We start from the raw sequence: 27,485 nt of genomic DNA on the forward strand, positions 1-27,485 counted from the left end.
TTAATAAACTGAGCGTAGCCTATTCATCTGTCAATATGAAACGCGACTTGGCCATTCTAATTAATGATCGGAAGAACGCGTATCGACCACCGTTACTGTAAAATATGCACGTATGTCCATTTAAACTCGATTTTGGTCAAATGTGGATTATATCATTACACTGGCAAGAATATGGTTACATTTAAAGATGCCGTACCAAGTATGACAACGCTACGTTCAACTGCTTTTGAAATTAGGTGTTTTTTTCACTTCCTGAAAAGTAACCGTTTTGGACATACGTGAGTTTCATCGGGCAGCAACGTTATGTGTTTCTCTAGCTTTAAGGAGGAATCCAAAACCACTCCCAGACTCCTGACCATAGGTTTAATATCACAGTACAGGTCTGCAGTATTAAAAGTATTTTTTCCATCTCCTAAAGAGAGGCCAAACACAATAGCCTCTGTTTTACTTGCGTTTAAATGTAAAAAATTTAAGGACATCCAGGATTTTATGTCATTTAGGCACGCAGATAGGGTTTCAAGGCCCTTTGTGTCAGTGCGCTTAAAGGAGAACTCCGGTCAATTTTAACATTGAGCTCATTTTTTTTGTACATTTGGAGTGCTGTCAATACAGAGAACAACGACAAAAATCGGTGTTGCCTACACCGAGTTATTCTATTTTTAAAATTTGCACCCTGTTGACTTCAATGGGGCAAGTACTAAACCTGCTTTTAGCCTCTTAACATCCTTGATGTGTCATTACAAGTGCACAGAAAATGTGAGTGATTCCTTCTGAGTGAACACGAGTGAGTCTGACTGCAGTAGATGTGAAAGAAATGATTGCAGAGTTCACATGCATAGGTTTAATACCTATGATCACGCGCGTGAACTCGGCAATCGACTACTTTGGACTTCAACCGAAAAACAGGATGTAAACAAAGGTATTTGCGCTGGCTTAAATAACATCATTTTTATACATTTCTTTCACATCTACTGCAGTCAGACTCACTCGTGTTCACTCTGAAGGAATCACTCACATTTTCTGTGCACTTGTAATGACACAGATTTGTAGGCAACACCGATTTTTGTCGTTGTTCTCTGTATTGACAGCACTCCAAATGTACAAAAAAATGAGCTCAATGTTAAAATTGACCGGAGTTCTCCTTTAAAAGGCAGATAGATGAGTATCATCTGCATATAAGTGGAAAGACACGTGTTTCCTAAAAATTTATCCCAACGGCAGCATATACAATGAAAACAAAGTAGGAGCCAAAATGGAGCCTTGTGGTACGCCATAGGTAAGAGGAGCTACGGATGAAACAGAATCTCCAATACCAGCTGAAAAGGTTCTGTTTGTAAGATAGGACTTAAACCAGCTAAGAGCATTTCCTCGGATGCCCACAGACTTTTCAAGGCGTGACAGTAAAATTCTGTGGTCAACAGTGGCAAATGCTGCCCTCAGATCCAAGAGAATTAAAATGACGGAGTCCCCAGAATCAAGAGACAACAAAATATCATTTAAAACTCTCAATAAAGCAGATTCAGTACTGTGATTAGTCCTAAAACCAGACTGAAATTTCTCTATGATACTATTCTCATCAAGGAAGCTCTATAGTTGCAATAACACAGTTTTCTCAAGGATCTTAGATATAAAAGATACATTTGAGATAGGTCTAAAATTTGACAAATCAGTAATGTCCGCGTTTGGCTTTTTAAATATGGGTTTCACCAAGGCATGTTTGCAAAGAGCAGGGACAAAACCTGAGAGAAGGCATCTGTTTATAATAGACAAAATCCAATGCCCCACATTATAAAAACTCTGTTTGAAGAACCATGTAGGAACAGTATCAAGAGATGAGACAGTAGGCTTCAACTTAGCGACTATATCTGTTAGACCAGCCATGGTAATTGGGTCAAAAGAGAAACCTGATGGCCGAAGGAGTATCTATAGGGTCAGTAGTCGAAGGCACTATGGACTGTCTAATTGTTGCCAATTTCTCAACAAAAAAATTGCGAAAATTCTCACATGTAAGCAGATTCAGTAAGATGGGTGTTACTTACAGGATTAAAAACAGAGTTTAGGACTTTAAGCAGGATCTTTGGATTATTTGAGTTTTTAGTTAATATATTAGAAAAATATTGAGACTTAGCTGTTTTAACAGCTTTTGGGTATGCCTTTAAGGAATCCCGCAAAATTTCATGGGACAACTGCAGCCTGTCCTTTTTCCATCTACTCTTCTGCAAAGTTGTCTTAATTGGCGAGTGTTGCTATTCAACCAAGGTTCAGATTTATGTTTCTGACATTTAAGTCTCAGGGGTGCAACAGTGTCAAGAGCGTTGATACAGAGAGAATTAAATAAACTTAATTGCTCATCGATATCTACTGTATTTAGATGTTCAATAGAGAACACCTGCTCAGCATCAGAAAAAACTGCAGAAAAAGCAAACAACAGGCCTGTGGTCAGAAAAGCTGAAGTCACCAATTTGAAGATCTGAAATGGAGAAACCATGGGATATTATTGATCTGCCTTATATTATTGATCTGATGACACAATTGTCTTCTAGAAACAAACTTTGTTGTATTATTTTCATGTTATCACTGTGAAGTTGCTTAATAAAGGTGACTTGACTTGACTATGTACAACTTGAGAGGCTGTTCATGTCCAATTTCTAATTATGTACAATAACACCAATGAGTAGGCAGCATTAATGTGGCATCTTCCTCCATTGACAGCCAAACTAGTAGCTGTGTATTTGTCATGATCCCAGCCTTTGTTTCTCTTGCTCTTGTGTTTCTCTTGTGGTTTGTCAGTCATTGTTTGCTGTAACACGCTCCTGTCCTGAGCTTCTTTATTTGCCTTGGTTCCCTGTTTTTGTTTCGTTAATAAAAATTATCTTATTTTAATAAACTTATTAAATTAATAAAATGATGTCATGATCCCAGCCTGTGTTTCCCTGTGTTGTGTGGGGACGTTTGTGTTATTTCCTCTCCTAGTGCCTTTGCATGATCCTAATTGGACTCTGGAATATTACATTCAGCTTTTAAGGTGGGTGTCGTGGAGAAGGAACACGACATTCATGCTGTACCACCATGCCAGAGTCTCCACTCGTCTTGGCTACCACACCAGTGTCTCCAGTCGTCATGTCATGGCCGCCACGCCTGGGTCTTCAGCCGCCATGGACGACACACCAAAGTTCCCGGTCGCCATGAACGTCGCACATGAAGCCATTAAGGTGGTCCCTATGAGAGTGAGACTGGCATCCAGCTTGGAGGACACACCGCTGATGTCAGTGTATGCAGCCCGCATCCCTAGAACAGAGTCATCTAGCCCACTGGCCTCAGCGCTCTCAAGACAATGGCCATTTTGGCCCTGTTATCAAATTTATGATAAGGAAATATGACCAAACTAAAAAATTTTTTTCGCAGATCTTAGTATGTTTTTCGTCATTACAACTACTACTGTAGCACCTACTGAGGCTTAATTGTATGCTAAATTTGCTTTTTTTTTTCTTTTCTTTTTTTTTTTTTTTTTTTTGTCAAATGAATTTTGATGAATATATAATGAAATCACATAAGTCAAGGTTTTTATTATTTGTCACACATTTTGGAAACAGCATTGCCAAAAATTTAAAACCTCATTGAAATTGAACAGAACATAAAATGGCTCAAATAATATTTAGTTTGACAAAATGAAAAAAAAAAAAAAAAAAAAAAAAAAAGTTGATCCAATTCATTGATTGTGCCAAAACTCAGCACATGACAACCATTTACTTATAAAGTTAAAGACCTTTGAGTTTAACATTTCAGTGTTTACCAAAAGTCCACACCGTAAGATCCCGTAAATGACATCCAGTTTTTACGGTTTAAAAAAGACAAACAATTTTTTTTTTTTTTTCAGTGTGAGATAAGGAGGGCAATCTATTAACCTTCAACCTTAACCTGGCAATCATTTTTTTTTTTTTTTAAGCACATACTGATACTTTAAGGGTCAAAATCTTCTTTTACCTCAATGTATGTTTTAGTAACATAAGTATTATGAAACAATCATTAATTAATTAATGTAGTAATGTTCTTCTTTAAATGTAAAGAACACTAGTCAGTGAAAAAAATCTAAATCTAACAGGTTTAACCTGTAAAGCACAGCAGTGAACACATCAAATATTTTAGAACTTTCTTTTTGCTTCCTGTATATGTTACATAAATGTGACTTACAAAGTTTGACTTGTCTAGGGTAACTTGTCCTTTGGTTTGTCCAAATGACAAAAAAAAAAAAAAAGCTACTTGTGATGTGAACTCAAAATGAGAACTTCTGTCTTTTGGTGATTTTCCTTTAGTTGTGCGCAGTGAAGGCAAGCTATTATTTTTGATGTTATTGTTATTCATCTTAATGTCATTTTCAATTAGATGTTTTTGACTTGAAAGCAAATGAAGGAAGGGTGTAGAGTTACATTCAAGCTATTTTAAGGTATAAATAAATAAATAAAATTCACAGGATTTTTTTTTTATGTCATTTTTGTGATCAAAGATGAGTTTTAAGGGATACAATTATTGACTACAGGGGGATTTTAAACAAAATATCCTTCTGCACATCCACAAAGTGGTCTTGTATAAAAGAGTCCTCCTTTTGATTTAGTAAATGATTCACTTTTTGATTCCCCATCATACAAACAGAGTGAGAAAACAAGTTACAGTCATTTGTGAAATGAGAGTTCAAAATGAGAGTTCCTGTACAATTCATCAGCTTTTCCTGTTTTCTATTTTCTGTTACTGTTGTGCAAGGTCAAGGTGAGTTCAATCATTTTTAGTAGAATGTTATTTGTATTATATACACGTCCAACACTTTTAAATGACCTTAAGTTGTTTTAAAGAGTGTTGACTACATCTTTGTGTAACGTTTGTTTGTGCTTCTCGGAAAACATAGAACCAGTTTGGAAAGCTTCATATTAGGAATATTGAAACAATGTAAGTGAACTGCGTGCCAGGTTTTACTGGTATAGATTCACTGCTGGCAAAATTGGCTTTCAATAAATCGTGGCTGCCTATTCAGAAGAAAAGTGAAAAAAATGAAATCAGTGCTACATGACTAGAGAAAATGAAGAAAAGGGCTGTTTAATGTTTTTTATTTATTTATTATTATCATTATTATTTGTATTATTATAGAAGTTATCAGAATTTTGATTTCATTTAATTCTGATTGGATTATTCTCCAAATTAAACGTAACAAAATAAAGATTTAAAGCTACATTTTAAATATTTGTTTAAAAGTTTGAAAGTGTTGTGAATCTTCTTCAATCTCACTCATGTCCAATGCAGACAAGAATATCAGAGACAGACCAACAAAGATACTTGTGAAACTCCTCGGCTTCGTCTTTTGGTTATTTTTCATTTTGATTTTATTGATTTGAAAATAATTGTTATATTATAAGCACTTCCCAAAACATTTAACTGTATCTCTAGAGAGTGTTGACTAGTTGTGCAAGTACTTCAGCATTTAATATACACAGTTGTGTCGTTGTTCTGCAGAGATAAAATGCAGTCACCCAGGGGTCACAGCAAATGGTGATTTTAGTCTTATATCAGGATCTGAGTTTGTTTTTGGAGCAACAGTGTTGTATACTTGTGAGAAAGGGTAAATGTGCTTTATGCTTTTTATTCTCTTTATATTGTATGAAATGTATGAAGGCCCTAAATGGACATGGTGGTGGAAACAATTAAGGATGGGAGAAAAAAAATATTTTTCAAATCGCTTGCGTTCCCTCGCAAAACTTCTGTGTTCTCTAGCAAAGATGTTTGCGTTCTTTTGCTAAACCTGTTGTGAGCTCAGGCAGACGGTCCCTTCAGACTTTTCTCTCTGCCGCCTGCTCATAGAGACCAATTTATATTATAAACTCGTTTTGAGGAAAATTGGGTTGTAGCTTGTTGTTACTATGATTGGAAAGTGATTGGGAGATTACAGAGGAAGGAAGTTATGGTGATGTTATTCACTTTGAGTGTGTATCTAATGACACAAAGATAGACGGAAGTAGTGACATTCACTGCACAGAGACGGGCGAATGGAGTCACCCCATTCCAAAGTGCAAAGGTTCATTTCACTGTTTATTTGTTTGTTTGTATCTTCACCCAACGGGTTGAATGATCACAGATTTCTAAGCTTTATTCAAAACACCAATTTAACTATTTCTCTTTCCCTTGCTTTTCACACAGATACAGTAGCTACTTTAATTGCTTGCTTAATTTCCAGATAATAGTTTAGCAAATATATCTAAAAGTTCTCAAAATAGAAAATGTGCTTATACTTATTTAGGGACTTATTCAAATTGTACTCTATTAATGGCAAGCTATATTTTTCCCCATTTTAGGATTTTTATTATTATTATTTATTTATTGTCAGAATCATTTGTTTCCCCCAAAAGACAAAGCATGCTAATCCAGTTTCACACATTTTTTATGCTTCATCTCTTCTTACCCTTATTTCTACATAATTATGTCTTGTACAGAAGAAACATGTGAGCTTAAATCAACCACATTCAGAGTAAAAGAGATCAACCCAGAGGGTAAAACTATTTTCAGAGCTGGAGAAAGTGTGGAGATCACCTGCATCACTGAAAAACACTGGATCTTTCAAACAAAAAAAGAAACCATCAAATCATTTACATGTCGAGAGAATGGACAGTGGGATTATGAGCCTATTTGTGAGGGTAAGATTATAGAGAAACACTTCTGCATTTAGTGCTGAACTTACTGCATTTTATTAAATAATGTAAATCTTGTTTCAGATATTAGATGTGGAGTTCCACGTGACCAGCATGTGTATGACCCCTCTAGCTTCTGGGGAGATCTGAAATTGGGAGCAAAAAGATCTTACTATTGCATGTCTGGATATGATCAAATGTCAGCAGTGGCCACATGCACACGAGACGGATGGACACCTAATCCACTGTGTGCTGGTATGGGCTGATATTAATGTTACAGTTTGTGCAAATGGATTATTATGACATAATATGAATTCCAATTTATGATGAATATTTGTTTACATTAAACATGTGTGTAGCACCAAACATCCCAAATGCAGGAGATACAAAATACAACATCAATTCAAGAATACAATATAAATGTCGTCCTGGTTTTGAACCAGAGCAGCCTGTACAAATCACCTGTAATTCCCAGACTGAATGGACAGGCATACGGCAATGATTTTTGTATAATTAATGATTATTATAATTGATTTTATTTATTATTATTATTTATTATTAGTAGTATTATTATAGAAATTCTCAGAATTTTGATTTTACTTCATTCTGATTGAATGATTCTCCAAATTAAATGTAACAAAATACACTACATTTGAAATATTTGTTTAAAAGTTTGAAAGCGTGTGAATCTTTTTCAATCTCACTCATTTCCAATGCCCGACAGATTAATTCACTACAATATATTTTATGATTTGATCCAAGAAGAACAAGAGCGAACAGTGAAAATATTGCTTGTGCACAGAGTGGTCCGGTGTAAGAAAAACGTCTCAGGTTACGACTGTAACCTATGTTCCCTGAGAACAGGGAACGAGACACTACGTCAGAATGACGCTATGGGGAACGCCTCAGGCGTGACAGGTGTCTGAAATAAATATCAACTCACGTCAATTATGTTGACCGGCGACAGCCCGTGAATCATCAGCTTGATTGATTAACCCGCAACCTGGATGTATAAAGGGAAGCCTTGCATACATGACAACATCCTATCGTCTGAAGGGACTGTTGCAGGCAGGCCCCGAGGCATGGCAGGAAGACGTAGTGTCTCGTTCCCTGTTCTCAGGGAACATAGGTTACAGTCGTAACCTGAGACGTTCCCTTTCGAAAGGGAACTCTACACTACGTCAGAATGACGCTATGGGGAACGATATACCAACGCCACCATGCTGAGGGGAGTGCATGCCCAAAGGCAGTGACAACTGTCCGAACCAGTAATTCAGAAAACACTGGAACCACTCACCCTTAGGTCACATCGGGCTGTCAGTGACAGCACTCCCTACCGGTCATCACCCAAGCTAATGAACCAAGAAACCGCCAGAACATAGTTAATGGGGGGTATATCTGGGCCAGCTCAAAGGCTTAGGACCACAGCTTCCAAAAGAAGGGGTCCCTTCTAGGGAGTGTGGCTAGGGGGCCCAGGGGACTCCCAGCCAGTCACTATTCAGGGGAGCGTGCCACCTGAAATACCACCAGGCAGGCCTGACCTGGTGTCACTACATAAGACACTAGAGTCTGGCCACTTCCTGTCTGTCTGAAGACAGAGCCTCTGGACACTTGCCTTAAGAAGGCATCCAACCCGAGGGACTGCAGAACAGGCAGTGAACCACTCAGCCCGGATCTCAGAGACGGGACATCCTGGAGAGTATGACTCAGCATAGTGCTTTACAACCCTTGCCAGCGAGGGGAGTCTCTCTACTCGATCCATGGATCTACCCAGTGTTTGTGTTTCAAAACACTGAGGAGGCCTGTGAGGGCCTAAAGGGAGCTACCTCCAGGAAGGCCTGGTAGGACCTCTAACCTGGCGACCACAACATGGGGGAGCTTGTATTCAACCACAATATGTGGGAGCTTACCTTCAGGAAGGCCGGTGAGGCCTCTGACCTGGCAACCACAACATGTGGGAGCTCATATCAGGAAGGCCGGTGAGGCCTCTAACCTGGTGACCACAGCATGTGGGAGCTCCTATCAGGAAGGCCGGTGAGGCCTCTAACCTGGCGACCACATCATGTGGGAGCTCATATCAGGAAGGCCGGTGAGGCCTCTAACCTGGCGACCACAGGATGTGGGAGCTCACTTTCAGAAAGGGAATAAAGCGTACAGCGCACAACCCTTACCATAAAAAATGGAAATAGAAAGTACATGAAAGAAAGTGCATGTACTTAGCCATTCTGAACCCAAGAAGGCCTGATGAGGCCTCTAACCTGGCGACCACAGCATGTGGGAGCTCATACTCGGGAAGGCCGGTGAGGCCTGTAACACGGTGACCACAGTGTGTGGGAGCTCATCAGAATGTGGAAGTTAGCTAGAGAAAAACATCTGTCGTAATAAAGTGACGACAGGAAGTAAGACCAGGGTCTGAGCCACATAGGAAGGGACAGAAGCGATACGCGCATGACCCTTACCATAGAAAATGGATTTAGAAAATACACAAGACATAAGTCGTGTGACTTACCATAAGCATGGTTTAAAAAAGGTACGGAACGTATGTACCAAAAAGGAATGAAGTAAAGGTTTGCTCGTACTTCATCACTCTAAAAACACAGTATGTGTGAGCCCACATTCGGGAAGGCCGGATGAGGCCTGTAACCTGACATGTAAAAGCTCAAACCCAGGAAGGCCTGGTGAGGCCTGTAACCAGGGAACCACCGTACGTGGGAACCTATAATCAGGAAAGCCAGAAGAAGCCTGCAACCTGATAGACACAATACGTGGGAGTTCTCATTCAGTAAGGCCTGGTGAGGCCTGCCACCTGACATGAAAGAACTCATAACCAGGAAGGCCGCAGAGGCCTAAAGCCTGGTGACCACTAATTGTGGAAGGTTAAAACTCAGGAAGGCCGGTGAGGCCTGTGACCTAACGACCACCGCACGTGGGAGCTCAAATTCAAGAAGGCCTGGTGAGGCCTATAACTTGATAATCACAGTAAGTGGAAGCTCACAGCATGTAGGAGCTCACATTCAGGAAGGCCGGCGAGGCCTGTAACCGGACATGTGAAGGCTCCTAACCAAGAAGGCCTGGTGAGGCCTATAACCTGGCGACTACAGTATGTGGGAGCTCATATACAACCACAGTATGTGGGAGCTCATACTCAGGAAGGCCAGATGAGGCCTGTAACCTGATGACCACAGTATGTAGGAGCTCACATTCAGGAAGGCCGGTGAGGCCTGTAACCTGACATGTGGAGGCTCGTAACCAGGAAGGCCTGGTGAGGCCTATAACCTGGCAACTACAGTATGTGGGAGCTCATATTCAACCACAGTATGTGGGAGCTCATACTCAGGAAGGCCTAGTGAGGCCTGTGACCTGACAACCACAGCATGTGGGAGCTCATATTCAACCAAAATATGTGGAAGCTCTCATTCAGTAAGGCCTGGTGAGGCCTCTGACCTGATAACCATAGAATGTGGAGGCTCATATTCAAGAAGGCCTGGTGAGGCCTAAAACTTGATAACCACAGAATGTGGGAGCTCATATTCAACCACAGTATGTGAGAGCTATACTCAGGAAGGCCTAGTGAGGCCTATGACCTGATAACCACAGTATGTGGGAGCTCATATTCAAGAAGGCCTGGTGAGGCCTATAACTTGATACCCACATTAAGTGGGAGCTCATATTCAACCAAAATATGTGGAAGCTCTCATTCAGGAAGGCCTGGTGAGGCCTCTGACCTGATAACCACAGAATGTGGGGGCTCATATTCAAGAAGGCCTGGTGAGGCCTAAACTTGATAACCACAGAATGTGGGAGCTCATATTCAACCACAGTATGTGAGAGCTATACTCAGGAAGGCCTAGTGAGGCCTATGATCTGATAACCACAGTATGTGGGAGCTCATATTCAAGAAGGCCTGGTGAGGCCTAAAACTTGATAACCACAGAATGTGGGAGCTCATAATCAAGAAGGCCTGGTAAGGCCTATAACTTGATAACCACAGTAAGTGGAAGCTCACAGTATGTAGGAGCTCACATTCAGGAAGGCCGGCGAGGCCCGAAACCTGACATGTGAAAACTCCTAACCAAGAAGGCCTGGTGAGGCCTATAACCTGGCGACTACAGTATGTGGGAGCTCATGTACAACCACAGTATGAGGGAGCTCACATTCAGGAAGGCCGGCGAGGCCCGAAACCTGACATGTGAAAAACTCCTAACCAAGAAGGCCTGGTGAGGCCTATAACCTGGCGACTACAGTATGTGGGAGCTCATAACCAGGAAGGCCGGATGAGGCCTGTAACCTGATGACCACAGTATGTGGGAGCTCACATTCAGGAAGGCCGGGTGAGGCCTGCAACCTGACATGTAGAAGCCCATCACCAGGAAGGCCGGTGAGGCCTGTAACCTGGCGCCACAGTATGTGGGAGCTCATAACCAGGAAGGCCTGGCGAGGCCTGTAACGTGGCGACCACCGTGTATGGGAGCTCATATTCAGGAAGGCCTAGTAAGGCCTGTAACCTGATATCCCAGTATATGGGAGCTCATAACCAGGAAGGCCGGATGAGGCCTGTAACCTGGCGACCACAGTATGTGGGAGCTCATAACCAGGAAGGCCTGATGAGGCCTGTAACCTGATTACCACAGTATGTGGGAGCTCACATTCAGGAAGGCCGGTGAGGCCTGTAACCTGACATGTGGAAGCTCATAACCAGGAAGGCCTGGTGAGGCCTATAACCTGGCAACTACAGTATGTGGGAGCTCATTTTCAAGAAGGCCTGGTGAGGCCTCTGACCTGATAACCACAGTATGTGGGAGCTCATATTCAACCACAGTATGTGGGAGCTCATACTCAGGAAGGCCTGGTGAGGCCTATGACCTGATAACCACAGTATGTGGGAGCTCATATTCAAGAAGGCTTGGTGAAGCCTATAACTTGATAACCACAGAATGTTGGGAGCTCATATCACAGTATGTGGGAGCTCATATTCAAGAAGGCCTGGTGAGGCCTATAACTTGATAACCACAGAATGTGGGAGCTCATATTCAACCACAGTATGTGGGAGCTCATTTTCAGGAAGGCCTAGTGAGGCCTATGACCTGATAACCACATTATATGGGAGCTATATTCAAGAAGGCCTGGAGCGGCCTATAACTTGATAACCACAGTATGTGGGAGCTCATATTCAGGAAGGCCTAGTGAGGCCTATGACCTGATAACCATAATATGTGGGAGCTCATTTAACCATAGTATGTGGAAGCTCATATTCAGGAAGGCCTAGTGAGGCCTATAACCTGATAACCACATTACTCCTTGACAGTCAATTCCTGGGAGCTCACCTCAGGGAGGCCCAAGCACTGTCCGGTTGCAAAATGGGGACTGTCTGGTCAAGGAGGCCTGTTAAGACCTACTACCTGACCATCGAAAAAATCTTTAGATTTACTCCCATAACATTTTGCCCCAGACTCTAAAACAGGAGATGTGGTCTGAAAAGAAACAGAAATATGTTAATTTCACATTTTACAAAAAGACCAGAATTACACCTGCTCTTTTTGTTCACTGCTCATTTTTCAATTAAAATGCAGCCAAAAACACTGGATAACGCGATCTGGATGATAGGCTGAAATACTAAATATCTAACTTCTTAAAAGTCAGATAATATTCCATCATTTTAATTCATAGAATTAAATGCAGCCATACTCACCAGACAATACTGTTTTAACATTTATACGTTCTCGTAATCTACACACTGCCTCGGCAAGCGCGAGAAAAGAGCCGTTAAAAAATATTTGGCTTTCATCCCTCGAGAAGAAAGTCAACAGGTGCGAGGTTGAAACATCCGACAGCGCACGGATTTTTTCTTTCTCACGCGCGCCGAGATATTTCTTAATGAACACTGCCAGCACCCTTAGGAACTGACTGTGAACGCCTCGTACCCAAACAGTATTGTTTCACAGATCGCACGCACCACAGCTCAGATGCTGAACCCTCCTCCCTCGAGAAAAGGATCCGCGAAAGCGGAGCATTTTTAAATAAAAAACGCTCACAGTTTGCACAAGAGGCTCTCTCGAGAGCCTCCCGCGCGCTTCAGCGATATTCTCAATACAGACAAACAGTCCCTGAAGACGAAAAGATGTTGTCATGTATGCAAGGCTTCCCTTTATACATCCAGGTTGCGCGTTAATCAATCAAGCTGATGATTCACGGGCTGTCGCCGGTCAACATAATTGACGTGAGTTGATATTTATTTCAGACACCTGTCACGCCTGAGGCGTTCCCCATAGCGTCATTCTGACGTAGTGTAGAGTTCCCTTTCGAAAGGGAACCTCTCTTTGACTTTGATAAATGATTAACTTGTTGATCCCCAAGCAGACAAGAGTATCAGAGACAGACCAACAAAGACACTTGTGAAACTCCTCGACTTCGTCTTTTGGTTGTTTTTCTTTAATGTCTTTTTCATTTTGATTTTATTGACTTGAAAATAATTATTATATGCACTTCCCAAAACATTTAACTGTATCTCTAGAGAGTGTTGACTAGTGCAAGTACTTCAGCATTTAATATACACAGTTGTGTCCAGGGCTGGACTGGGACAAAAAATCGGCCCTGGCATTTTGGCCCAGACTGGCCCACTACATATGATCATAAACACCACCCATCTTTGCACGCCATTGAATATGTATACCAACTCCTTTTCCTTAAAACCACTAATGCCATGTAATGAGTGAGTAGTTAACAGATGAAATGACAAAAAAAAATGGTCATTTATTAAAACAATTTACTATAAAAAAATCTATACCCCAGAGTGATGAATCCTAAAACAAGCTATAAGCTGCACTGGCATACATTTACATTTAGTCATTTAGCAGACGCTTTTATCCAAAGCGACTTACAAAGTAGGACTAGATTAAGCGAGTCATCATGAAGAGGCAAAAAACAAAAAGCAGCGCAAGAAGTGCTCAAGATACAAAGTTCAGGCATTATTCAGAGTAGCATAAGCCCGATAAGTGAGGTTTAGAGGGAAAGGGGAGGTGTTTTTTTTTTTTTTTTTTTTTTATGAGGTTAAGTGCTCCCGGAAGAGATGGGTTTTCAGATGTTTTTTGAAGGTTGTCAGGGATTCTGCATTCCGGATGAGGGTGGGGAGAGCGTTCCACCAGCATGGAACTGTGAATGAGAATGTTCTGGAAAGTGATTTTGTGGCTTTCTGGGATGGAACCACGAGACGTCGCTCGTTGGCCGATCGTAGGCTTCTGGCAGGGATGTAGACTCGTAGGAGTGAGTGAAAGTAGGAGGTAGCTGAGCCTGTGATAGATCTGTAAGCAAGCGTCAATGCCTTGAACTTGATGCGAGCAGCGAGAGGTAGCCAGTGCAGAGAGATGAACAGAGGAGTGACGTGGGCCCTCTTTGGCTCGTTGAAGACAAGACGGGCTGCAGCATTTTGGATCATCTGTAGAGGTTTAGTTGCACATGCTGGAAGTCCGGCCAGAAGAGCATTACAGTAGTCAAGCCTAGAAATGACCAGGGCCTGGACGAGAAGTTGTGTTGCATGCTCAGTTAGGAAAGGCCTGATCTTCCTGATGTTGTGCAGTGCAAACCTGCATGATAGCAATACCTGTTTCTGTAATATACCGGCATAGCAATACCTGTTTCTCACAGGATTTTTAGTAAAACTGTGGTGGGTGGACTTCGGGTCCTCTAGGGGGGTTCGGGGGCATGCCCGCCTGGAAGAAAATTTTGTGCATTTTAATGTTAAATTCATCAATCTGGTGCACTTTGAGAGTTCAAAATTAAAAGCTCCAACCCATATTCAGTGTGCAAATTGAACAAAGAAAAACTCAATCCTCTTTTAGTTAGTGTCTGTCTACATTACACTAATAATAGTTATAATTAGGGCTGGGGGAATTAACGCATCAATCTTTGCGATTAATTTGAGATGTTTAACGCATTAAAAAAAAATTACGCAATTGACGCAGAACCATTTTTTGCCTCGTTTTAATGACTTCCTGTTGCGGCTGCAATTGAAAATAATATGCAGTCCCGCTTGCCATAGTATAGTAACTTTACAAGCGGGTCTTTTCCACTCCGTGTGTGCGCCGCGCTCTCCGTTCCGTGTGTGTGTGTGTGTGTGTCGGCGCGCTGCTGCGCTCTCTGCTCAATGTTCCGCTCCGTGTTTGCGCTGCGCGTTCTGCTCTGTCGTTAACGGCCCAAACACTCCAATCATGTACCGATCACGCACTGGAAAAGCAAAGTCCACTCAAATAATGTGAAATTTCTCAGTTGTAGACTTCTGTTTGCTGGTATAGCCATGCTGGGCAACAATGGTAAAATGACCTGCTCTGATCACATGCTCTGGTAATAATAGCTTTGTATGACTAAACATTATTTTGATAATTAGTCAAAAAATAAATCTGTTAAATCTGAGTATGTTCCATAGAACTGAATGAAAAATAAAATATTGATTCCATGTTTGAGCGAATCATTTCACCAGACTGCTTTATAAACGAGAACATTGAAAAAGGTATTAGCTCCTGTCTGAGTATGTGTTGTTTATGTGCCTAATGACTGTCATAGTCTCACAGACTGGTTATTTTTTAAACAGATCAGTAAAATTTTTGTGCTTCAGCCCTGACAGTTGTACCTAACAGTGCATAGATAACGTTACGCATCATGGACAAGCCTACATTTACCGAAAAAAAGTTTTTCATGACCATTAGCTGTAACATCAATCTGTCAATGAACTAACGTAATACATCAGTAAACACATAGCGTTCGTATCTCACTACTCTACCCTGCCAGTACATACAAAGATAGATCAAAGTGACATTACGTTAACCAACCATTCAGAAACGTCCGGTTTTCCGACTCCGGTTCAAATTGATACGGTTGCACAGTGTCCTCAGAGACTCCCGCTGCCATTCTTCAAAATATACCCTCAACTGTTGTCAAGGCAACACTCCACGTGTGTTGTTGTGGCAAAACGCCCAAAGAACAGAGGGGCGGGGTGAGCAAAGCACTTAAACGGCGTGCTGAAAACAGAGCTGTTTTTGACCAGGTAAAATTAGTGTTTTCTTACAATACTAATGAGAATTTTTAATTAAAGTATATTACAAACTTTTAATTAAGACCCTAAAGAATCATATTAGCTTGTACAAAAATGGCATTATATGACCCCTTTAAAAACAAAATACATCACGCACCGTCCCACACAGACCGGGAATCTCCCGGTAGTCCCGATGGCCAGTATGCCTGGTTGTGGCGTTGTGTGGCGTTTCTGCTTCTCAGAAAACATTAAATATGGAAACTTAGAACCAGTTTACAAATCTCCATACGCTGATGGTGAAACAGTGATAGTGAACTACATGACAGGTTATATCAGATTATATTGTACTTGTGTAACTGGTCCTATTGGACCTGCTCCTTGCTGGATTCGAGCCGGGGACTCCGGCGTGGGAGGCGGACACACTATCAAGGACTCTAAAGACCACAGCCTCTAGAGTCAATTGCTAGTGCATCTCTTGAGGCCAGGAGAGTGAGGTTTACACGCGCAGCTCTTTACACTTGTAAAGAATGTAAAAACATTGTGTTCACAGTTTTGAAATAGGGGTGGGATACTAATATGAATAATAATAATGACGACTCAAAACATATGGGATCAGAATGTTTATGTTTTTCAACTGTTTCCTCGCAGCAAAGCAGAGATCGTGTCGTGATCTATCCGTGGAAAACGGGTTGATATACAGCCTCCCCTCCAATGAGGAAGAAATCTTTTACTTCTGCAACACGGGTTATAAACCCTTCACTGGGAACTTGTGGGATTCAGTGGCATGCAGCAAAGGCTCTTGGTCTAAAGAACCTCGGTGCATCCGTGAGTTTTATTATTGTCAGTCTCAGGTGTCTCACGAATGATAGTGTCCTGAAATGTGCTTCCTGTTTTCTGTCTTTACAGGGGAGGAAGAATGTGGTGCTTTTCCCAGTGTTCACCATGGGAAACTAAAGCAAAGCCTTCATGATCAAGGAACTGCTGAAGTGGAATGTGATCCAGGGTTCAAATCAACTCAACGCTTCATATCATGTATCAGAGGTACATGGGAGAAACCAGTTTGTGAGGGTGAGCTTCTCAAACTCTTATTGCAAGTTTGTGGGGAGCAGCGACAGCAAATAATGGAAAATAGACACTATTTATTGACAATGTTAATCTCAGTCTTACTGGATTTCATGAATTTCCATAAACATTTTTTTTTTTAGTGGGCGTCAGTTGTAACATTCCTCCAAAGGTGGATTATGCATTCATAACATCTAAACCTGAAGAATTGTATGCACATGGATCTAGTGTAACATATGTATGTCGGAGCTCATTGTTAATGAATAGGGAAACTACAGTTTTCTGCCGCAATGGAACTTGGGAAGAAACACCAACATGTGAAGGTAAGGTTTTGATTGGTGATGATAACTGTCTTTTAAAACTACTTATTATAAAAAATAGGAGGGGAAAAGAGAAAAGGTATTTGACAATCAAGATGAATATCAATTCAATATCAAGTCCCCAGATAAGTTTGTCATAGTGACGACAATAATTATAAAATAAATCAAAAACCCTGTGAAATCATAATTTGAGTTTTGGTACTTTTTGTCCATCTGTACTAGATTAATATGTTATTGTAATAATAAACATTATCAGCTTGCTGGTATACTGTATGCTGGATGACACATCCTGCGCTACACAGTTTTTTGTCTAATCAAATGCTCTCTAGAATCAAAATAAAATGAGTGTTTTAGTGCCACTGTACTATACTACTTTCTTGTAAAAAAAGTTCTAACCTGAGAAAAAGGATTGAGTGATTTAAAAATGGTCACAATAATCGGAAAACAAAAACAAATCACAAAACCAAATGATGATAGCAACTCTTTAAATAAAGTAGTAGGGACACTAAGTATAATGTACACACCTGAATGCATCTGAAGCTATTAATGAGGAAAATTTTAAATAATGTATCTGACTCCACAGTCTCTCCCCAGATATATTTTTTCTTGAGAAATTTTGGGCACATGAGAAAGATGTACAAAAATAACGAAATTCTAGTGCACTGAGCCATATAATGAAATTCCAGTAGGACGATGGATCTGTGAAAATGGAAAATGGAGTGGGACGTTTTTCTGCACAAAAGAGTTACTTAAATAACTTAATATAAAATCACATTTACTTACATAATAGATACAAATTTACTAGATCCATGATGAACAACTGCTGGGAATGATTGTGAATTAAGTGGAAAAATGTCATTTGTTTTATTTATTTATTTGTATCACAAATCTCTCACAAGCTAACAGACCTTAATTGAGATTTGCATTATTTTAAAAAGTTTCATGAGGTTGTTAGGGATAGATGTAAACTCCTTTAAACTCCAAGTTTTCTTGGCTGTAATGCAGCTTGTGAAATATCATATGTCAAAAATGTAATTGTTATGCTAAACCACTTATTGCAAGTTAGGGCCACATAAAGTATAAAAGCTTCTCTGTAGATAAATATGTGATCAAATGTCTGCTTTCTCTAGAGGCAACGTGTCCTCTAAGCACAACAGTGGAAGACTTAAAAATAGAGCGATCCCCTGATATTGAGGGTCCCGTCAAACCTGGACATAAGTTAATATTTTCATGCAATGGACAATTGCTGATATTAAAAGGACAGAGAGAAATCACCTGTCAGCCAAATGGAGAATGGAGCAGCCCTTTCCCCAAATGTGTAAGAGGTAAGGTTATATGCTTATTTAGTTTAGTTTTATTAGCAGTGTTTGCAAGTACTATTGCTCATGTTAAAGTAAATGCTCAACTTCATCGTAATTCATCGACACATCGTCTCTCTTGATTTGGGCAAAGAAGATGTCCTAGTAACAACCCAGAATAACCTAGCAACAGCAGCTACGCACTAACACTGTGGGAGTAAATTTTACATGGACAAACGCAATTTTGATTCAAATTTAGATCTAGTTAGAATATATTTTATGGAAAAATCCACAGATCATTTCAATTCAGAAAGACATTTTAAAGCATTTTAGAAAAATGATCACAAATTCTCATATTAATAATGTGCATTACATTAATAGTATGTTCTATGTTATTATCTTCTTTGGTGATCTAAAAAGAGTTTAAAAATAAATAAATAAATAACTTTGCTTTCCCCTTTAGAAAAATGTGGACCTCCACCACAAGTGGACTCTGGAGATACAACAGAAATGACAAAACCTGAATACAATTCAGGGGAGAGAGTTGAATACGTCTGCTTTAATAAATACACACTGGTTCAGCGTCACCCCTACTCCAAATACATGACCTGTGAACAAGGCGAATGGAGAGGGAATATTAAGTGTTTGAGTAAGTATGGACACTCTATACAACAAAGATATGTGAGTCTTTTCTAACAGTATTTATTGTTATTATTGTTATTATTATTTGTAAGTTTGATGTAATCTTGTAGTTATAGGCTGTGTTGATGAATCAATGAGTGACAGTGAGATGTTGTTTGTTTCAGAGCCTTGTTCAGTGACGGTGGAGGAAATGGATAAAAGAGGTATAGAGCTGCAATGGCGTCCACGGGAAAAGATATTCTCACCACATGAGGACAGAATCATCTTTGCATGTCAGAGGGGCAAATATTTAAAAGGCAGTATCCCCCTAATACAATACTGTAATGATGGAGTGATGAATTTGCCTGAGTGTGTGTGACAAGGAGAATAAAACATCACTGATGTATCAGCTGTACTACTAATAAAAAACAAATGGATCAAATCAAAATAAAACCTTTTAAAATTCAGTTTCTCTGTTTTGTAATTCTTGCAGTTAAAACTTAATAAATGATAAAATCAACATGTTTAAAATGTGCTTAAAAAACAAAACAAAAAAAACATTAACTTATTTAATGCCAGCTAAGTGAGAATGTGTATGAAAATAAATAAATAAATAAATACATAAATAAAACCGATTCCCAAAAAGATTGCAAAAAGCCTGTAAGAACAAAGAGAAAAGTGCTAATAGCTCTTAAGTGCCATAGCTGTGGTGCGCAAGCTGATAAGAGAAAAACGTGCAGTGGATTGAGCGCACAGCGGCACAGACACGCGAGCTGGTCAAGCGCATCTTTTTTTCACAGACGTCAGATGAAAGTTTGTTCTTCAGTCAGATCACTCGGATGTCAATGGCAAAGAAAGTAAAATGAGCCATTATTATTATTATTATTATTATTATTATTATTATTGCCTTTATTGTCTTTGCATATAACAACTAAATTTCAAATGCACTTCCCCTGGTGGTGGCACATAAAAATAAAAATAAAACACAGTCATTAAAGTGCAGTGCAATCCAAATGGTCATGAGTTCAGGTGCTTTATAGCATTTGGATAAAAACTATTCAAAAGTCTAGAAGTGCGACCCTTGAAAGATCTGTAACGCCTTCCAGATGGCAACAGAGTGAAGAGGTTGTGACCTGGGTGGGAACAGTCCTGAATTATGTTTTTTGCCCGCTGCAGGAATCTGGTGTGATATATGTCAGTGAGTGAGGGGAGCTGTATGTGAATTATGTTTTGTGCTGATTTCCTAACTCTGTCCAGTGCCTTTTAGTCAGCAGTGGTGCAGCTACTAAACCACACCAGAATGTTGTGTGAGATGATACTTTGGATAGAACTGTTGTAAAAGGATAAAAGCAACTTCTGGGAGAGGTTAATTTTGTTAAGTGACCTGAGAAAGTACAGCCGCTGCTGAGCCTTCTTCACAAGGGCTGTAGTGTTGGTTGCCCAGGTGATGTCCTGTGAGATGTATGTCCCCAGGAATTTGAAGTCCTTAACCCTCTCCACAGTGTCTCCCTTGATGTAGACCGGGGCAAGGTCAGTCCTCTTCCTACAGAAGTCTATCACCACCTCTTTAGTCTTAGAGGTGTTGAGAGACAGGTTGTTGGTGGAGCACCAGATGGAGAGTTTTTGGATTTCATCCCTGTAGGCAGACTCATCCTTATTATGGATAAGTCCAACTACAGTGGAGTCATCCACAAACTTAATAAAACTATTGCTTTCATGAGCTGGGGTACAGTCGTGAGTGTATAAGATGTAGAGTAAGGGACTCAACACACAACCCTGGGGGGCCCCAGTGCTGAGTGTGAGAACAGAGGAAAGTTGGGAGCCCAGACGAACTGACTGGGGACGGTCTGTAAGGAAGTCATGGATCCATCTGCAGATGTTTGTGCTGATGCCCAGTCCGAGTAGCTTTGACACCAGTCTTCCAGGGATGATGCAATTGAATGCAGAGCTAAAATCCACAAACAACAGTCTTGCATAAGTGCCAGGATGTTCAAGGTGGGTCAGCACACAGTGCAGGGCTGTGTTGATGGCATCCGCGGTTGACCTGTTTGCTTTATAGGCAAACTGGTGCTGGTCCAGTGTGGAGGGGAGGGAAGCTTTTATGTGATTTAGCAGCAGCCTTTCAAAGCACTTCATGACAGTGGAAGTATATAGTATAGTATAGTCCTTTATTGTCATTGTAACCTGTACAACGAAATTTAAAAGTGCCAGACAGTTAGTGCATCAAACAATTTTTTTATATAAATACAACATTAATAATCAACACATCCTCCCCATCCTATTGGAGATACACACACATACCACCATTCATTTTGTCATAGTTATTGCACAATCTGACTATATAGTATTGTTTTAAGAATGTTTTTTTTTATGGCATTGAGGGTGGTTATTGCTGTTGGATGAAAAACCGCACTCTCAGGTTCTATTTTCATACATTTATTATTACTATGTCCTCACAGACGCGTTTCGGCCTAAGCCATCATCAGTGTGTAGGAAACACCGAAAAGATTGTTTTTTAAAAGAAACACATCGCAGGTGAACCTCATTCCGCAAATCATCAGCACCTTCAGGTGCATCAAGTTACCAACATTGTGGAAACACCAGGAATAACACAACATACCATATGTAATGTCCATGTGACCCTTATGAACAATTTATAAAAAAAAATAAATAAAAATTTTTTTATTTCAAATTACATGATTTCATAAAAAATAATTCAAAGGCAATTCTTCATTTAAACCAGTAGGGTATACTGTTTGAAGTGTATAAACAAATTAATTTCAGAATACATGGTAAATACAAAAAAATAAAAAATAATAAATAATAATAATATTAATTTCAAATTACATGATTTCATAAAAAACAATTCAGAGACAGTTCTTCATTTAAACCATTAGGGTATACTGTTTGAAGTGTATAAACAAATTCATTTCAGAATACATGGTAAATACAAAAAAAAAAAAAAAAAAATAATAATAATTTCAAATTACATGATTTCATAAACAATTCAAAGTCAATACTTCATTTAGACCATTAGGGTATACTATTTGAACTGTATAAACAAATTAATTTCAGAATACATGATAAATACATTTTTACATGATTTCAATGACAAATTACATGATTTCATAAAAAACAATTCAAAGGCAATTCTTCATTTAAACCATTAGGGAATACTGTTTGAAGTGTATAAATCCAAAATGCCTCTCGCTGAAGAAGGTAACGCTCCCTATCTCCACCCCGTTGAAAAGGTTTAACTAACTCAATGCCTTGAAATTTCAAAGTACAGATATCATGTCCAAACTCATTAAAATGTCTCGCCACGGGTGACTTAATATCGTGATTGCGTATGTTACTTTTGTGTTCGTGTAATCTTGTTCTTAACTCTCTTTTTGTTTTACCAACATAACAGAGCCCACATGGGCATTTGAGCAAGTAAACAACAAAGGAAGGATATTTTTTTTTTTTTTTTGTATAAATTGTTCATAAGGGTCACATGGACATTACATATGGTATGTTGTGTTATTCCTGGTGTTTCCACAATGTTGGTAACTTGATGCACCTGAAGGTGCTGATGATTTGCGGAATGAGGTTCACCTGCGATGTGTTTCTTTTAAAAAACAATCTTTTCGGTGTTTCATAGTACACACTGATGATGGCTTAGGCCGAAACGCGTCTGTGAGGACATAGTAATAATAAATGTATGAAAATAGAACCTGAGAGTGCGGTTTTTCATCTTTACTTTTGATAAACGTTTTTTATTACTCGCACCCATAAATTATTTTGCGAGTTGAGCGCGCCTGCTCTTAATACTATTGCTGTTGGATAACAACTGTTTTTAAGTCTGTTTGTTCTTGATTTGATTGTCCTGTATCGTCTGCCTGATGGCAACAATTCAAACAAGGAGTGACCGGGATGGAAAGTGTCTCTAATAATGCTCTGAGCTTTTTTAGCGCAGCGAGCACTGTGAAGGTCATCCATTGTAGGGAGGGGGCAACCGACCATCTTCTGGGCCGTGTTAATGACCCGTTGGAAAGCCTTTTTCTGGGCTACTGTGCAGCTGCTAAACCACACACATAGGCAGTATGTTAAAGCTACACTGTGTAACTTTTTTAGTTGATTCTTAGCAAAAAACACTTAGTTCTTTCAAAAATATATGTGCTCATTAATGTATATTTACTTCTTTCAAGTAATAAAGTATTCTCTTAAGTTTATAATCTGCCATTGAAAGTACATACGGGTGAGGGGTTCGAATGCCGGTCGCCATGTTGCCCCTCCATCTTGAAACTACATTAGCCAAAGAGGGACATGCCTGTAAATTCAAGCTTCGCCTTTTGCGTTTTTCACTCAGTGACACCGTGACGAATGCGAGGGGGAGATTACTCGCGAGCTCGCGAGTGCCGGCAGATTTGAAAGATAGTGTGGTGTGTGTGTGTGTGTGTGTGTGTGTGTACTCACATTTGAAAGAGAGAATTAAAACGTCAACGCGACAGACAAATCAGCAAGACCATAGACAATATTGGAGTAACTTTTCCCAGATGGAAAGAGCTCATGAGGAGAAAAGATTTTAAAACGGACGCCGAGGTTGCCTGCTTTCTTCTCGACAGGTAATTCAGCCTGTTGTAATTCATTTGTGTAAATTCGAAGTTTTATAGTTGCTTGTCTAACCATAGCATGGTTGTGCATAACGCCAGAACGACCTCTAGTATAACTTCATCCTCGCGTCAATGGTGAAAAAGTTGTTTTTACCTTGTAACATAAATCTGTGCTGCGACGGATCACAGGTAATGAATAGTTTTAAAGGCACAATTTTTTAAGCTATATAAAAAAAGGACACTGTAAATTTTAGTTATTTTTAATTGCTTTTACTTTGTACACATTGTAACGTTAGCCTAATCTGATTATGCTGGGATAGCCGATTCCAAGGGTGACGTTTACCTCCTGACATCTGTCCTGTAGTTTTATTCATTTTAGACGTATTGTTTATTATTGTCATGGACGAAGTCGATAACTGGAAGCCATGTTAATCTTGGAATAATACGGCCACCGTAGGAGTGAAAACGCCCTCGGAATTGAGAGGAACAGAAACAAATATTCACTGGGTAGTCATATACAATTTCACCGCTAGATGGGGGTAAAAATCACACAGTGTAGCTTTAAGATAGATTCTATGGAGCACCTGTAGAAGGATAACAGCAGTCTCTGAGTGATGTCGTTTCTCCTGAGGACCCTCAGGAAGTGTAGTCGTTGTTGGGCCTTTTTTAGCACCTTCACACTGTTTACACTCCATGTCAGACCCTCCTCAATGTGCACACCCAGAAAACGGAAGTCCGACACCTGCTCCACCCGATCCCCGCTGATGATGAGTGGTGCGATGTCAGTCTTTTCCCTCCTGTAATCAATCACCAGCTCCTTGGTCTTTACAGTGTTAAGGAGAAGGTTATTCTCCCTACACCACACCGACAGATGTTTAACCTCCTCTCTGTAAGCTGACTCGTCTGCTCCAGTGATGAGCCCCATAACTGTAGTGTCGTCCGCAAACTTCACTATGATGTAATTGTGGTGGGTGGAGGTGCAGTCGTGCGTGTAGAGAGTGTACAGCAGGGGGCTCAACACACAGCCCTGTGGGGAGCCGGTGCTGAGACTAAGGGCCATAGATGTGTGATGGCCCACTCTCACCCTCTGGGTGTGACAAGTGAGAAAGCTTTTAATCCACATACAGGTGGGGTAAGGAATGCCTAGGTCCATCGGTTTGTTCATCAGTTTTTGAGGAAGGATGGTGTTGAAAGCAGAGCTATAGTCCACAAAGAGCATCCGTACGTAGTTCCGTAGTTCCGACGTAGCATGAAGGGCTGTAGCTACAGCGCTCTCTGTGGATCTTTTAGCTCTGTATGCGAACTGGTGTGGGTCCAGGCTTTTTGGCAGGCATGATGTAATGTGACCCCGGACCAGCTTTTCAAAGCATTTCATCACCACTGGGGTGAGTGCGACTGGCCGGTAGTCGTTGAGGCTGGAAATATGAGTTTTTTTAGGCAGGGGGACGATGGTGGAGGACTTCAGGCATGGTGGAACTGTGGACTCAGCCAGGGACTGGTTGAAAATCCTCATGAAGATTCCAGCCAGCTGATCCGCACAGTCTTTTAGAACACGCCCAGAGATGTCATCTGGCCCAGCAGCCTTCTTCAGGTCCACGGCCTGCAGTGTACGCCTCACCTCATGCTCAGTGAAGGTGAAGTTGCTGTGGACCGTGAGGTGTGGTGTCGCTGCCATACTTGGTTCCACCTCAAAGTGGGCAAAGAAAGTGTTCAGTTCCTCTGCCAGCGAGGCCTCACCCTCAGCTGCTCCTAAGGTGGACCTGTAATTGGTGAGCTGTTGGACTCCCTGCCACACCTGCCTGCTGTCATTACTTCCCAGGTATGCCTCAGTCCTCCGCCGATAATCCAACTTGGCCCTTTTGATGCCTCTTTTCAGGTCAGCCCGGGCCACAGTGTAGAGGGTCTGGTCACCAGACCTGAAGGCAGTGTTCCTCTCCCTCAGCAGCCGATGTACCTCCCGAGTCATCCAGGGCTTCTGATTGGGATAGACCCGGATCTGTTTTTCCACGGTAACAGTGCCTATGCAGTGACGTATGTAACACAGTACACTGTCCGTAAACATCTCCAGGTCTTGATGTAAAAACACATCCCAGTTGGTCCTATCAAAACAGTCCTGCAGCCGGTGGATGGCTCCATCAGGCCAGATTGTTATAGTTTTTGTGATGTTGGGTGTACTTTTCCTGAGGGGGGCATATGCAGGAATTGACAGCAAAGACAAATGGTCAGACTGGCCCAGGTGAGGTAGTGGTTTAGCCCTATAACCAAGTTTGATGTTAGAGTAAACCTTATCCAGAGTTTTATTTCCTCTAGTTGTGCATTTAACATGTTGATAGAAATGAGGGAGTACTGATTTCAAGTCTGCATGATTGAAATCCCCTGCTATAATGTGTACAGCGTCAGGATATTTACCCTGTTGGCTGGTAATGCTGCTATGCAAATGACTGCTAGCCATTTTAGCATTAGCGTCCAGTGGTATGTAAACAGCTGTTATCATGACAACAGAAAACTCTCTCGGAAGGTAAATGGGTCTGCATTTCACAGACACATACTCCAAGTTCGGGGAGCAGTGACTGTCCACAGTTACTGTGTTAGTACACCAGTTGTTATTCACGTACACACACAGCCCCCATCCTCTGCTCTTATGTCCTGTCGCTGCCTGGTATAGCCTGTTAGCTCCATCGCCGAGTCCGGGATAAGTGGGTGAAGCCAGGTCTCCGTGAAAAGCAGAATACAGCAATCTTTTACGGTGTTGTTGGTTGCAATCTGTAGCCTCAGCTCATCCATTTTGTTGACAAGTGATCAAGCATTAGCAAGAAACAGGCTGGGAAGCGGAGGTTTAAGTGGCTGCCTCCGTAGCCTGGCGAATGGGCCAGCCCTGCAGCCCCGCTTCTGCCTCCTCTCTCTACACCACCTTCGCCTCTTTCCGGCGGGGATGATAATCCACGAGGAGCCGTCTTAAGGAGACTCCTATCTTAAGGAGATCATGCCGACCGTAGATGTTATTGGCCTGACAGAAAACACTCAGGACATATATAAACACAAAAAAACAACGCAAACTGTAGCACCAACTGAGAGAGCACCGAGCCGCAGCATCTATGTGCGCCGCCATTTTGAGGCGCCTCAAAGTGAGGGCCACTGGTCTATAATCATTGAAGCTACTCACAGCTGATTTTTTCGGGATCGGCACAATGATGGCAGATTTGAGGCACTTGGGGATGGAACAGGTAGACAGAGAGATGTTGAAGATGGAAGTGAATACCTCAGCCAGTTGGTTGGCACAGTCCCCCAACAGTCTCCCAGGGATCCCGTCGGGCCTGGCAGCCTTCCTGGGGTTCACACCAAGAAAAGCCCTCCTGACCTCCTCTGCGCTCAAAGAGAATGTCAGGGCATCTGTGGGCAAGAGTGTTATTGGTGTGGCCGATGTTGACTCAGTCCTAGTCCCATTCATCTCAAAGCACGCAAATAAATAGTTGAGCTCCTCGGCCAAATTGCTGCTGGAACTTAGTCTTGGGTCTTTTGAACCCTTAAAATTTGTGAGGTGTTGGATTCCCTTCCGAACGCGCCAGGGATCCCCCTCGTTAAAGTGCCCCTCGATCTTCCTCCTGTAGGCCACTTTTGCTTCCTTGATGCCTGTCTTTAATTTGGATCTGGCGGTGCTGTATAATTCCATGTCCCCGGCCCTAAAGGCTTTATCACGGTTTTTCAGCAGCAGCTTGACCTCTCTGTTCATCCATGGATTGCTGTTTTGATAGCATTTGACCTGTCTCTCGACAGTGACGTTGTCAATGCAGGTATTAATGTAGTGCAGAACAGTGCAGGAGTAACCCTCAAGACTCTGCTGTGAGAAAAGTGCCCAGTCAGTGCGCTCAAAACAGTCTTGCAGTTGTGGAATT

General features: G+C 41.1%; 1 protein-coding gene across 2 annotated transcripts; it reads left to right on the top strand.

Moving 5' to 3' along the window:
* Nucleotides 1–4,536: 4,536 nt before the first annotated feature.
* LOC307170190 (complement factor H-related protein 1-like) lies at nt 4,537–19,469 on the top strand. Of its 2 annotated transcripts, none has more exons than XM_079891241.1 (9): nt 4,537–4,764; nt 6,477–6,677; nt 6,756–6,926; nt 16,345–16,521; nt 16,603–16,764; nt 16,902–17,081; nt 18,209–18,403; nt 18,840–19,025; nt 19,183–19,469. In XM_079891241.1, exons 1-9 carry the CDS (start codon nt 4,695–4,697, stop codon nt 19,374–19,376), a joined length of 1,536 nt encoding a protein of 511 aa, XP_079747367.1. In that variant the 5' UTR covers nt 4,537–4,694; the 3' UTR covers nt 19,377–19,469. The 2 variants fall into 2 exon arrangements, with proteins under 2 accessions (XP_079747367.1, XP_079747368.1); XM_079891242.1 differs by having other exon boundaries at nt 4,641–4,764; nt 16,603–16,737; nt 19,183–19,465.
* Nucleotides 19,470–27,485: the final 8,016 nt, after the last annotated feature.

Source organism: Squalius cephalus (assembly GCF_949319135.1).
Source record: "Squalius cephalus genome assembly, chromosome: 13".
In the NCBI taxonomy this organism is placed as follows: domain Eukaryota; kingdom Metazoa; phylum Chordata; class Actinopteri; order Cypriniformes; family Leuciscidae; genus Squalius; species Squalius cephalus.